Source organism: Micropterus salmoides, unplaced genomic scaffold (assembly GCF_014851395.1).
Source record: "Micropterus salmoides isolate LMB-PRFRI ecotype aquatic unplaced genomic scaffold, ASM1485139v1 Ms_hic_scaffold_1657, whole genome shotgun sequence".
Taxonomy (NCBI): domain Eukaryota; kingdom Metazoa; phylum Chordata; class Actinopteri; order Centrarchiformes; family Centrarchidae; genus Micropterus; species Micropterus salmoides.
In genome coordinates, this window is record NW_024040771.1 from 1 (window position 1) to 12,142 (window position 12,142).

General features: G+C 48.8%; 1 protein-coding gene across 1 annotated transcript; it reads right to left on the bottom strand.

The window, feature by feature from the left end:
- Positions 1-149: 149 nt before the first annotated feature.
- LOC119906536 (FSD1-like protein) lies at positions 150-11,699 on the bottom strand. Its single transcript, XM_038723907.1, has 8 exons — positions 11,555-11,699; positions 10,146-10,241; positions 9,922-10,053; positions 9,219-9,320; positions 8,872-8,894; positions 992-1,113; positions 476-703; positions 150-378 (listed from the first exon to the last, which is right to left on the bottom strand). The coding sequence occupies exons 1-8, from the start codon at positions 11,567-11,569 to the stop codon at positions 182-184; spliced, it is 915 nt and encodes a 304-aa protein (XP_038579835.1). The 5' UTR covers positions 11,570-11,699; the 3' UTR covers positions 150-181.
- Between the last annotated feature and the right edge of the window lie 443 nt (positions 11,700-12,142).

The window sequence follows — 12,142 nt, forward strand, 5'->3', positions numbered from 1 at the left end:
TATATCCACACACCTATACCTACAGTATATACTCACACACTATACCTACAGTATATACTCACACACACTATACCTACAGTATATACTCACACACACTATACCTACAGTATATACTCACACACACTATACCTACAGTATATACTCACACACACACTATACCTACAGTATATGTTTGTATATATTATGTAGAAAAACAGTAACTTGTTTCATTCTGTCTATATCGCTCTCGCCCTGAAACGAGGACTTCTAACATTTTTGTCATCTCACTCATGTGTTCACCTCTGGTTTCTATGGCGACGGGTTCAGAGAACTCGCCAGCGGCTGCTTTGTTTCTCGCTCGAACACGAACAACGACGAACCGAGAGTCAAATTTCAGCCCTGAAACAGAAGCACAGGAAGACCACATCACAGTTTAAATAGTCTCCTTGACCCCTCACCTGAGATCTGAGCCCTCACCTCACACCTGACCCCTCACCTGAGATGGTGATTTTTGTCTCTCTGATATCGGGGATTTTTTCCCAGCATGTTTCTCCTGCGGCTCTCAGTGAGCTGTCGTGATTTGTTTTTCGGTATTCGAGTTCGTAAAATTCAATTCGTCCGCTGACACCGTCACCATCAGCCTCACAAGCTGGTCGCCAGGCAACCGTGATGGAGTTGTCACGGATGACATAACTGGAGACGTCGATCTCTGGTGCTCTGGGAACTGTGGGAACAGGTCAGATACTGTGAACGAGACGAATCTGGAGCTTTCAACAGTTTCACACTGTCTTCATCTCCAGTGGACTTTGCTCAGTTGTCATGGAAACTGAAGATGTCTGTAATAATAATTTTTTTCCGACCATGGCGTGTGTTTGGGGGTGCTGCGTAGCAGACCCAGTCATTGCAAAACTTGATTCTTCTTACCAAGAAAAAGAGGTACTTTCCTGCTCTAACTAATAAATCCCCTCATAAACTGACCAAAGAGAGACAATTTAAAAAAGGTGTTCCTCACCTGGCAGGAACTGAAGTCGTTGAAGCCCCGCCCTCTCTGCGCTGAAGTCAACTGTAAATTGCGACATGTTTTCCGATACCACCAGACGAGTCGTCAGCCGGAAAGCTGGAGCCATAGTTACCCTGGCAACAACAAGTGGCGGGGTTTCAGCGAGGGAGGGTTAGTACTGTTAAGGGGCGTGGCTTAAAGGAAAATAATTTCAGAACTGTGATTCATTTGTAAGTCTGAACTTTGACTTGTTAGTTTGAAAGTGTCTGAGAAGACGTGAGGGTAGAAGAGACAGAAAAAAACAGAATCAATATTAAAAAACTAAAACTGACTGTTAAAATAAAAATAAACACAAACAAATACAATTACAATACAAAAATTAAAATGTGACTAGAACTGAACAGTGACAGTAAACAGGATGAAACACAAAAGCCGTGTCCTAACTGAATGCAAGCGTCGGGTACCATCGGTCCATTACATGATGTCAACAGAGCCCGGACCTGTTTCTGTCAGACAGAGAGGTAACCACTCAAGGAAAAGAATGGTGAGTAAAGTTATGTGCCATCTTTCTACCTTTCTACAATTTCAATATTTTGATGTTTTTTGTGTCCTTCACTGGAACTGGAACCCACAGCAAGTGGTTCTATTATGAAAGCAGTTTCTAGCTTTTTACTATGGCTGCTGCATGGCTGTGTATAGCTGCTACATGGCTGCTACAAGGCTGCTGCATGGCTGTGTATAGCTGCTACATGGCTGCTACAAGGCTGCTGCATGGCTGTGTATAGTTGCTACATGGCTGCTACAAGGCTGCTGCATGGCTGTGTATAGTTGCTACATGGCTGCTACATGGCTGCTGCATGGCTGCTGCATGGCTGCTGCATGGCTGCTACAAGGCTGCTGCATGGCTGTGTATAGCTGCTACATGGCTGCTACAAGGCTGCTGCATGGCTGTGTATAGTTGCTACATGGCTGCTACATGGCTGCTGCATGGCTGCTGCATGGCTGTGTATAGCTGCTACATGGCTGCTACAAGGCTGCTGCATGGCTGTGTATAGTTGCTACATGGCTGCTACATGGCTGCTACAAGGCTGCTGCATGGCTGTGTATAGCTGCTACATGGCTGCTACAAGGCTGCTGCATGGCTGTGTATAGTTGCTGCATGGCTGCTACATGGCTGCTGCATGGCTGTGTATAGTTGCTACATGGCTGCTACATGGCTGCTGCATGGCTGTGTATAGCTGCTACATGGATGCTACATGGCTGCTGCATGGCTATGTATAGCTGCTACATGGCTGCTACATGGCTGCTGCATGGCTGTGTATAGTTGCTACATGGCTGCTACAAGGCTACTGCATGGCTGTGTATAGTTGCTACATGGCTGCTACATGGCTGCTGCATGGCTGTGTATAGCTGCTACATGGCTGCTACATGGCTGCTGCATGGCTGTGTATAGCTGCTACATGGCTGCTACAAGGCTGCTGCATGGCTGTGTATAGTTGCTACATGGCTGCTACATGGCTGCTGCATGGCTATGTATAGCTGCTACATGGCTGCTACAAGGCTGCTGCATGGCTGTGTATAGTTGCTACATGGCTGCTACATGGCTGCTGCATGGCTGTGTATAGTTGCTACATGGCTGCTACATGGCTGCTACATGGCTGCTACATGGCTGCTACAAGGCTGCTGCATGGCTGTGTATAGTTGCTACATGGCTGCTACATGGCTGCTGCATGGCTGTGGAAAGCTGCTACATGGCTGCTCCATGGCTGTGGATAGCTGCTACAAGGCTGCTGCATGGCTGTGTATAGTTGCTGCATGGCTGCTACAAGGCTGCTGCATGGCTGTGTATAGTTGCTACATGGCTGCTACAAGGCTGCTGCATGGCTGTGGATAGCTGCTACATGGCTGCTGTATGGCTGCGTATAGCTGCTACATGGCTGCTGCATGGCTGTGTATAGCTTCTACAAGGCTGCTGCATTGCTGTGTATAGCTGCTACATGGCTGCTGCATGGCTGTGTATAGCTGCTACATGGCTGCTACAAGGCTGCTGCATGGCTGCTGCATGGCTGTGTATAGTTGCTACATGGCTGCTACAAGGCTGCTGGATGGCTGCTGCATGGCTGCTGGATGGCTGCTACATGGCTGTGTATAGCTGCTACAAGGCTGTTACATGGCTGCTGCATGGCTGTGTATAGTTGCTACATGGCTGCTGCATGGCTGCTGCATGGCTGTGTATAGTTGCTACATGGCTGCTACATGGCTGCTGGATGGCTGCTGCATGGCTGCTGGATGGCTGCTACATGGCTGTGTATAGCTGCTACAAGGCTGTTACATGGCTGCTACATGGCTGTGTATAGTTGCTACATGGCTGCTGCATGGCTGCTGCATGGCTGTGTATAGTTGCTACATGGCTGCTACATGGCTGCTGGATGGCTGCTGCATGGCTGTGTATAGCTGCTACAAGGCTGTTACATGGCTGCTACATGGCTGTGTATAGTTGCTACATGGCTGCTGCATGGCTGCTGCATGGCTGTGTATAGTTGCTACATGGCTGCTACATGGCTGCTGGATGGCTGCTGCATGGCTGCTGGATGGCTGCTACATGGCTGTGTATAGCTGCTACAAGGCTGTTACATGGCTGCTACATGGCTGTGTATAGTTGCTACATGGCTGCTGCATGGCTGCTGCATGGCTGTGTATAGTTGCTACATGGCTGCTACATGGCTGCTGGATGGCTGCTGCATGGCTGCTACATGGCTGCTGCATGGCTGCTGCATGGCTGTGTATAGCTGCTACATGGCTGCTACATGGCTGCTGCATGGCTGCGTATAGTTGCTACATGGCTGCTACATGGCAGCTGGATGGCTGCTGCATGGCTGCTGGATGGCTGCTGCATGGCTGTGTATAGTTGCTACATGGCTGCTGCATGGCTGTGTATAGCTGCTACATGGCTGCTGCATGGCTGCTGCATGGCTGTGTATAACTGCTACATGGCTGCTGGATGGCTGGCATGGCTGTGTATAACTGCTACATGGCTGCTGGATGGCTGCTGCATGGCTGTGTATAGCTGCTACATGGCTGCTGCATGGCTGCTGGATGGCGGCTGCATGGCTGCTGCATGGCTGCTGCATGGCTGCTACATGGCTGCTGCATGGCTGTGTATAGCTGCTACATGGCTGCTACAAGGCTGCTGCATGCTGTGTATAGCTGCTACATGGCTGCTGCATGGCTGCTGCATGGCTGTGTATAGTTGCTGCATGGCTGTGTATAGCTGCTACAAGGCTGCTGCATTGCTGTGTATAGCTGCTACATGGCTGCTGCATGGTTGTGTATAACTGCTACATGGCCGCTACATGGCTGCTACATGGCTGCTGCATGGCTGCTGCATGGCTGCTGCATGGCTGTGTATAACTGCTACATGGCCGCTACATGGCTGCTACATGGCTGCTGCATGGCTGCTGCATGGCTGTGTATAGCTGGTACATGGCTGGTACATGGCTGCTGCATGGCTGTGTATAGCTGCTACATGGCTGCTGCATGGCTGCTGCATGGCTGCTGCATGGCTGTGTATAACTGCTACATGGCTGCTACAAGGCTGCTGCATGGCTGTGTATAGTTGCTGCATGGCTGCTGCATGGCTGCTGCATGGCTGCTGCATGGCTGTGTATAGTTGCTACATGGCTGCTACATGGCTGCTGCATGGCTGTGTATAGCTGCTACATGGCTGCTACAAGGCTGCTGCATGGCTGTGTATAGCTGCTACATGGCTGCTACATGGCTGCTGCATGGCTGTGTATAGTTGCTACATGGCTGCTACATGGCTGCTGCATGGCTGTGTATAGTTGCTACATGGCTGCTGCATGGCTGTGTATAGTTGCTACATGGCTGCTACATGGCTGCTGCATGGCTGCGTATAGCTGCTACATGGCTGCTACAAGGCTGTGTATAGCTGCTACATGGCTGCTGCATGGCTGTGTATAGCTGTTACATGGCTGCTACATGGCTGCGTATAGCTGCTACATGGCTGCTGCATGGCTGTGTATAGCTGTTACATGGCTGCTACATGGCTGCTGGATGGCTGCTGCATGGCTGCTACATGGCTGCAACATGGCTGCTGCATGGCTGCTGCATGGCTACGTATAGCTGCTACATGGCTGCTACATGGCTGCTGCATGGCTGCGTATAGTTGCTACATGGCTGCTACATGGCTGTGTATAGCTGCTACAAGGCTGCTGCATTGCTGTGTATAGTTGCTACATGGCTGCTGCATGGCTGTGTATAGCTGCTACATGGCTGCTACATGGCTGCTGCATGGCTGCGTATAGCTGCTACATGGCTGCTACAAGGCTGCTGCATGGCTGTGTATAGCTGCTGCATGGCTGCTGCATGGCTGCTGCATGGCTGTGTATAGTTGCTACATGGCTGTGTATAGCTGCTGCATGGCTGCTGCATTGCTGTGTATAGTTGCTACATGGCTGCTGCATGGCTGTGTATAGCTGCTACATGGCTGCTACATGGCTGCTGCATGGCTGCGTATAGCTGCTACATGGCTGCTACAAGGCTGCTGCATGGCTGTGTATAGCTGCTGCATGGCTGCTGCATGGCTGCTGCATGGCTGTGTATAGTTGCTACATGGCTGTGTATAGCTGCTACATGGCTGCTACATGGCTGCTGCATGGCTGTGTATAGTTGCTACATGGCTGCTACATGGCTGCTGCATGGCTGTGTATAGCTGCTACATGGCTGCTACATGGCTGCTGCATGGCTGCGTATAGTTGCTACAAGGCTGCTGCATGGCTGTGTATAGTGCTACATGGCTGCTACATGGCTGCTGCATGGCTGCTGCATGGCTGTGTATAGCTGCTACATGGCTGCTACAAGGCTGCTGCATGGCTGTGTATAGTTGCTACATGGCTGCTACATGGCTGCTGCATGGCTGTGTATAGCTGCTACATGGCTGTGTATAGCTGCTACATAGCTGTGTATAGCTGCTACATGGCTGCTGCATGGCTGTGTATAGCTGTGTATAGCTGTGTATAGCTGCTACATGGCTGCTGCATGGCTGCTGCATGGCTGCTACAAGGCTGCTGCATGGCTGCTACATGGCTTTGTATAGCTGCTACATGGCTGCTGAATGGCTGTGGATAGCTGCTACATGGCTGCTGCATGGCTGTGGAAAGCTGCTACATGGCTGCTCCATGGCTGTGGATAGCTGCTACAAGGCTGCTGCATGGCTGTGTATAGTTGCTGCATGGCTGCTACAAGGCTGCTGCATGGCTGTGTATAGTTGCTACATGGCTGCTACAAGGCTGCTGCATGGCTGTGGATAGCTGCTACATGGCTGCTGTATGGCTGCGTATAGCTGCTACATGGCTGCTGCATGGCTGTGTATAGCTTCTACAGGCTGCTGCATTGCTGTGTATAGCTGCTACATGGCTGCTGCATGGCTGTGTATAGCTGCTACATGGCTGCTACAAGGCTGCTGCATGGCTGCTGCATGGCTGTGTATAGTTGCTACATGGCTGCTACAAGGCTGCTGGATGGCTGCTGCATGGCTGCTGGATGGCTGCTGCATGGCTGTGTATAGCTGCTACAAGGCTGTTACATGGCTGCTACATGGCTGTGTATAGTTGCTACATGGCTGCTGCATGGCTGCTGCATGGCTGTGTATAGTTGCTACATGGCTGCTACATGGCTGCTGGATGGCTGCTACATGGCTGTGTATAGCTGCTACAAGGCTGTTACATGGCTGCTACATGGCTGTGTATAGTTGCTACATGGCTGCTGCATGGCTGCTGCATGGCTGTGTATAGTTGCTACATGGCTGCTACATGGCTGCTGGATGGCTGCTGCATGGCTGTGTATAGCTGCTACAAGGCTGTTACATGGCTGCTACATGGCTGTGTATAGTTGCTACATGGCTGCTGCATGGCTGCTGCATGGCTGTGTATAGTTGCTACATGGCTGCTACATGGCTGCTGGATGGCTGCTGCATGGCTGCTGGATGGCTGCTACATGGCTGTGTATAGCTGCTACAAGGCTGTTACATGGCTGCTACATGGCTGTGTATAGTTGCTACATGGCTGCTGCATGGCTGCTGCATGGCTGTGTATAGTTGCTACATGGCTGCTACATGGCTGCTGGATGGCTGCTGCATGGCTGCTACATGGCTGCTGCATGGCTGCTGCATGGGTGTGTATAGCTGCTACATGGCTGCTACATGGCTGCTGCATGGCTGCGTATAGTTGCTACATGGCTGCTACATGGCTGCTGGATGGCTGCTGCATGGCTGCTGGATGGCTGCTGCATGGCTGTGTATAGTTGCTACATGGCTGCTGCATGGCTGTGTATAGCTGCTACAAGGCTGTTACATGGCTGCTACATGGCTGTGTATAGTTGCTACATGGCTGCTGCATGGCTGCTGCATGGCTGTGTATAGTTGCTACATGGCTGCTACATGGCTGCTGGATGGCTGCTGCATGGCTGTGTATAGCTGCTACAAGGCTGTTACATGGCTGCTACATGGCTGTGTATAGTTGCTACATGGCTGCTGCATGGCTGCTGCATGGCTGTGTATAGTTGCTACATGGCTGCTACATGGCTGCTGGATGGCTGCTGCATGGCTGTGTATAGCTGCTACAAGGCTGTTACATGGCTGCTACATGGCTGTGTATAGTTGCTACATGGCTGCTGCATGGCTGCTGCATGGCTGTGTATAGTTGCTACATGGCTGCTACATGGCTGCTGGATGGCTGCTGCATGGCTGCTGGATGGCTGCTACATGGCTGTGTATAGCTGCTACAAGGCTGTTACATGGCTGCTACATGGCTGTGTATAGTTGCTACATGGCTGCTGCATGGCTGCTGCATGGCTGTGTATAGTTGCTACATGGCTGCTACATGGCTGCTGGATGGCTGCTGCATGGCTGCTACATGGCTGCTGCATGGCTGCTGCATGGGTGTGTATAGCTGCTACATGGCTGCTACATGGCTGCTGCATGGCTGCGTATAGTTGCTACATGGCTGCTACATGGCTGCTGGATGGCTGCTGCATGGCTGCTGGATGGCTGCTGCATGGCTGTGTATAGTTGCTACATGGCTGCTGCATGGCTGTGTATAGCTGCTACATGGCTGCTGCATGGCTGCTGCATGGCTGCTGCATGGCTGTGTATAACTGCTACATGGCTGCTGGATGGCTGCTGCATGGCTGTGTATAGCTGCTGCATGGCTGCTGCATGGCTGCTGGATGGCGGCTGCATGGCTGCTGCATGGCTGCTGCATGGCTGCTACATGGCTGCTACATGGCTGCTGCATGGCTGCTGGATGGCGGCTGCATGGCGGCTGCATGGCTGCTGCATGGCTGCTACATGGCTGCTGCATGGCTGTGTATAGCTGCTACATGGCTGCTGCATGGCTGTGTATAGCTGCTACATGGCTGCTACATGGCTGCTACATGGCTGTGTATAGCTGCTACATGGCTGCTACGTGGCTGCTACATGGCTGTGTATAATTGCTACATGGCTGCTGGATGGCTGCTGCATGGCTGTGTATAGCTGCTACATGGCTGCTGCATGGCTGCTGGATGGCGGCTGCATGGCTGCTGCATGGCTGCTGCATGGCTGCTACATGGCTGCTACATGGCTGCTGCATGGCTGCTGCATGGCTGCTACATGGCTGCTACGTGGCTGCTACATGGCTGCTGCATGGCTGCTGCATGGCTGCTACGTGGCTGCTACATGGCTGCTGCATGGCTGTGTATAGCTGCTACATGGCTGCTACGTGGCTGCTACATGGCTGTGTATAGCTGCTACATTGCTAAAACACTGATTGTCTCATTGACGGTCGCCTCATTGCATTCAGTCAGGACACACTGAAAGACAAAATATCTCATACCTTTCTTTGATTTGTTTTGCAGCCTGTAAGAGAAAACAGATAAAATTCACCTTAAATAGGGGAGTTGTAATGGGGCAGTGGAAAAGACACATTCCTTTGGTGGGAGAGACCTGGGTTCAATCCCCCACTGTGACACATCCACCATTGTGTCCCTGAGCAAGACACTTAACGCCTAGTTGCTCCAGAGGCGTGCGACCTCTGATATACATAGCAATTGTAAGTCGCTTTGGATAAAAGCATCATCTAAATGAATTTTTTTTGCTTGTTACTACTTTTTTTTTACGCTTAATAGTGAATGAATCATGATTTCAGACACTTTGTATTTCTTCATCTTCCCCCAATCCTACCTTTAGGAATTCTTCTTCGTTGGTGATGGTCAGCGTTTGATTTGCAAACTCAAGCAGTTCTTCACACGACAGCAGAGCAAACTTTCCCTCCGACAGCTGCTTCTGAAAAATCACAAACAAGTCTGATAAGTACTATAGAAAACTAACTAATGAATGAACTATCAGAGAACACCTGAGTTCATTGAAGCAGCTATGTTCTCAGTTGGTAGAGTGGATCATCCACTGATCACAGGATTAGTGGTTCGATTCCCCGGCTCCTCCTGACTACATGTCAAAGTGTCTTTGGGCCAGACACTGAACCCTGGACTGATCCTGACGGTCAGACCAGCAGCTTGGTGCCATTAGTGAGTGATTCTAGATAAGTGTTATTTAAATGTGCTAGAAATTAAAAATACCTTGAGTGGGAAAATGAGAAATTATTTTCTTTCTGCAAATTTAATAATTTTCTTTCAATGTTCTCCTTTTATAATATTAGAACATAAAATATTAAAATTTTAAAGGTTTTCTAACACATTAAAAATATTTACTTTGCCTCAAGTTTGACATGTCATTAGTAATTCATATCTTTTAACTCCTACATAAAATGCATTCTGATCCCTACATAATTTTAAAATAAGATAACAAACAGAAGTTTAAAAAAATATAATCAAACAACCAAATCAACAAAATGAAAAAAGTTTAAGTTAAACAAAAGCTTCTTTACATGAAGCTCCGCCTCTTTCCTCTGCTTCTCCTCTTTAATGATGCCACAAAGCTCTGCCTCCTTCTCCTCTAGGGCGGAGCGGAGCTGCTCAAGTTCCGCCTCCAGCTCTGACATCACCTTACATGACTCCACCTGATTGGACAAACAAAGTTTACTTAAGTTTTTATTTATTTATTTTTTTCTCTCCCTCCTCTCAAAGCCCTGTCAGCCAATCAGCTGCTGACCTGCAGTCCAGTCAGTGTGTTGTCAACTGTTTCCAGGAAGTTTTGGAGTTCTTCGTTCTTATTGGTTAATGTGCTGATGATCCTGCGAAGAGCTTCCTGTTTAACACACAAACATATGTTTTTTAGTTTAAAAACAAAATTCAGTTTTTTTGAAGTGTAACAGATTTGATTTTAAGAATGTAACACATGCTGTAGTTTAACTGTGCTGTAGTTTAACTGTGCTGTAGTTTGACAGTGTTGTTTGACAGTGTTGTTTGACAGTGTTGTTTGACAGGGTAGTAGTTTGACAGTGCTATAGTTTAACTGTGTAGTAGTTTGACAGTGCAGTACAGTAGTTTGACAGTGCAGTGCGGTAGTTTGACAGTGCAGTGCAGTAGTTTGACAGTGCAGTGCAGTAGTTTGACAGTGTAGTAGTTTGACAGTGCAGTACAATAGTTTGAATATGCAGTGCAGTAGTCTGGCAGTGCAGTAGTTTGACAGTGCAGTGCGGTAGTTTGACAGTGCAGTGCAGTAGTTTGACAGTGCAGTGCGGTAGTTTGACAGTGCAGTGCAGTAGTTTGGCAGTGCAGTGCGGTAGTTTGACAGTGTAGTAGTTTGACAGTGCAGTACAATAGTTTGAATATGCAGTGCAGTAGTCTGGCAGTGCAGTAGTTTGACAGTGCAGTGCGGTAGTTTGACAGTGCAGTGCAGTAGTTTGACAGTACAGTGCGGTAGTTTGACAGTGTAGTAGTTTGACAGTGCAGTACAATAGTTTGAATATGCAGTGCAGTAGTCTGACAGTGCAGTGCGGTAGTTTAACAGTGTAGTAGTTTGACAGTGCAGTGCGGTAGTTTGACAGTGTAGTAGTTTGACAGTGCAGTACAATAGTTTGACAATGCAAAGCAGGAGTTTAACAGTGCAGTAGTTTGACAGTGCAGTGCATATCTGCCTGTATCATGTGGTTGTATTTGCATATGTGTGTCTTGTACATGAAGCACTGTGTAACTGAACTGTGATTAAAATTAAAAATAATAATTGTTATTAAACAGATGTGAGGCTTCAGGTAACAAACTACAGCTTTGTGTCTGCTGCAAGTGAGCTGTGTGTTTATCAGATCAGCAGCATCACTCAGGTGTGACCTGACGCACTCACAGCTGTGACAAGGTGCACCTTGATGCCAGGTGTGCGCATGCTCAGAGAGAGGGAGACAGAGAGAGAGTGAGAGAGACCTGCAGAGACAAACACCTAAACTGTATTTAAATAATTTTATTCAGACTGATTCTGACTCGACCAGAGAGGGGGGGGGGGGGAGAGGGGGGGTGGAGGCTGCTAACAGCTAGCAGCTAGCTAATCCTCTCTCTCTTTCTCTGTCTGTGTCTCTGTCCGCCGACAATCGGATAATATCGATCATGGATTGATCAGAGTCTTACCTTCTGAGTGTCCATCACCTGAGAGAGAGAGACAGAGACAGAGACAGAGAGAGAGAGAGAGAGAGAGAGAGAGAGAGAGGGGAGACCAGAGGGGGACGGAGCCACTGACTGGAAGTGACTTCACAATACACGTCATCACACACCCACTTCCGGCCTGGAGTGTCAAAATAAGAATCGTAAAATAAGTAAAGTTGGCCCATAAAAGAGAGGTTTACAGGAGATCGTTTTTGCCTTTGTTGTGTTTTATTCTTATTTTCTCGTATTTTGTTGTGTTTGGTTAGTGTTTATGCTGCTAAACAGAAGTTCATTGTTGTGAGCACAATCACATCAAATATACACGGTATTGTGTGTATTTATATAAAGTACTGTACATGCACTTTAGGCAGGTGTGGAGAAGATGCTATAAAGTAAGAATACTTCTACTTTGCGGTACTTTTACCTCAGTAAATAATCCGAGTAGTTTACACATGCGCGCGCACACAGACACAAGATGGCGGACCGCGGCAGCAGCAGTTTCTCCACAACAAAAAGGCCGATGTAAAAGTTCTCCCGGACTTTGGTAAACTCCACTTTCCCATTCTGACCGGA

Excerpts from the sequence above, each read along its gene's own strand:
- LOC119906536 (XM_038723907.1), bottom strand. Across the intron at positions 10,054-10,145 it reads ACACACTGACTGGACTGCAG|GTGGAGTCATGTAAGGTGAT; the intron begins GTCAGCAGCTGA and ends TTGTCCAATCAG. Across the intron at positions 9,321-9,921 it reads GGAAAGAGGCGGAGCTTCAT|AAGCAGCTGTCGGAGGGAAA; the intron begins GTAAAGAAGCTT and ends GTGATTTTTCAG.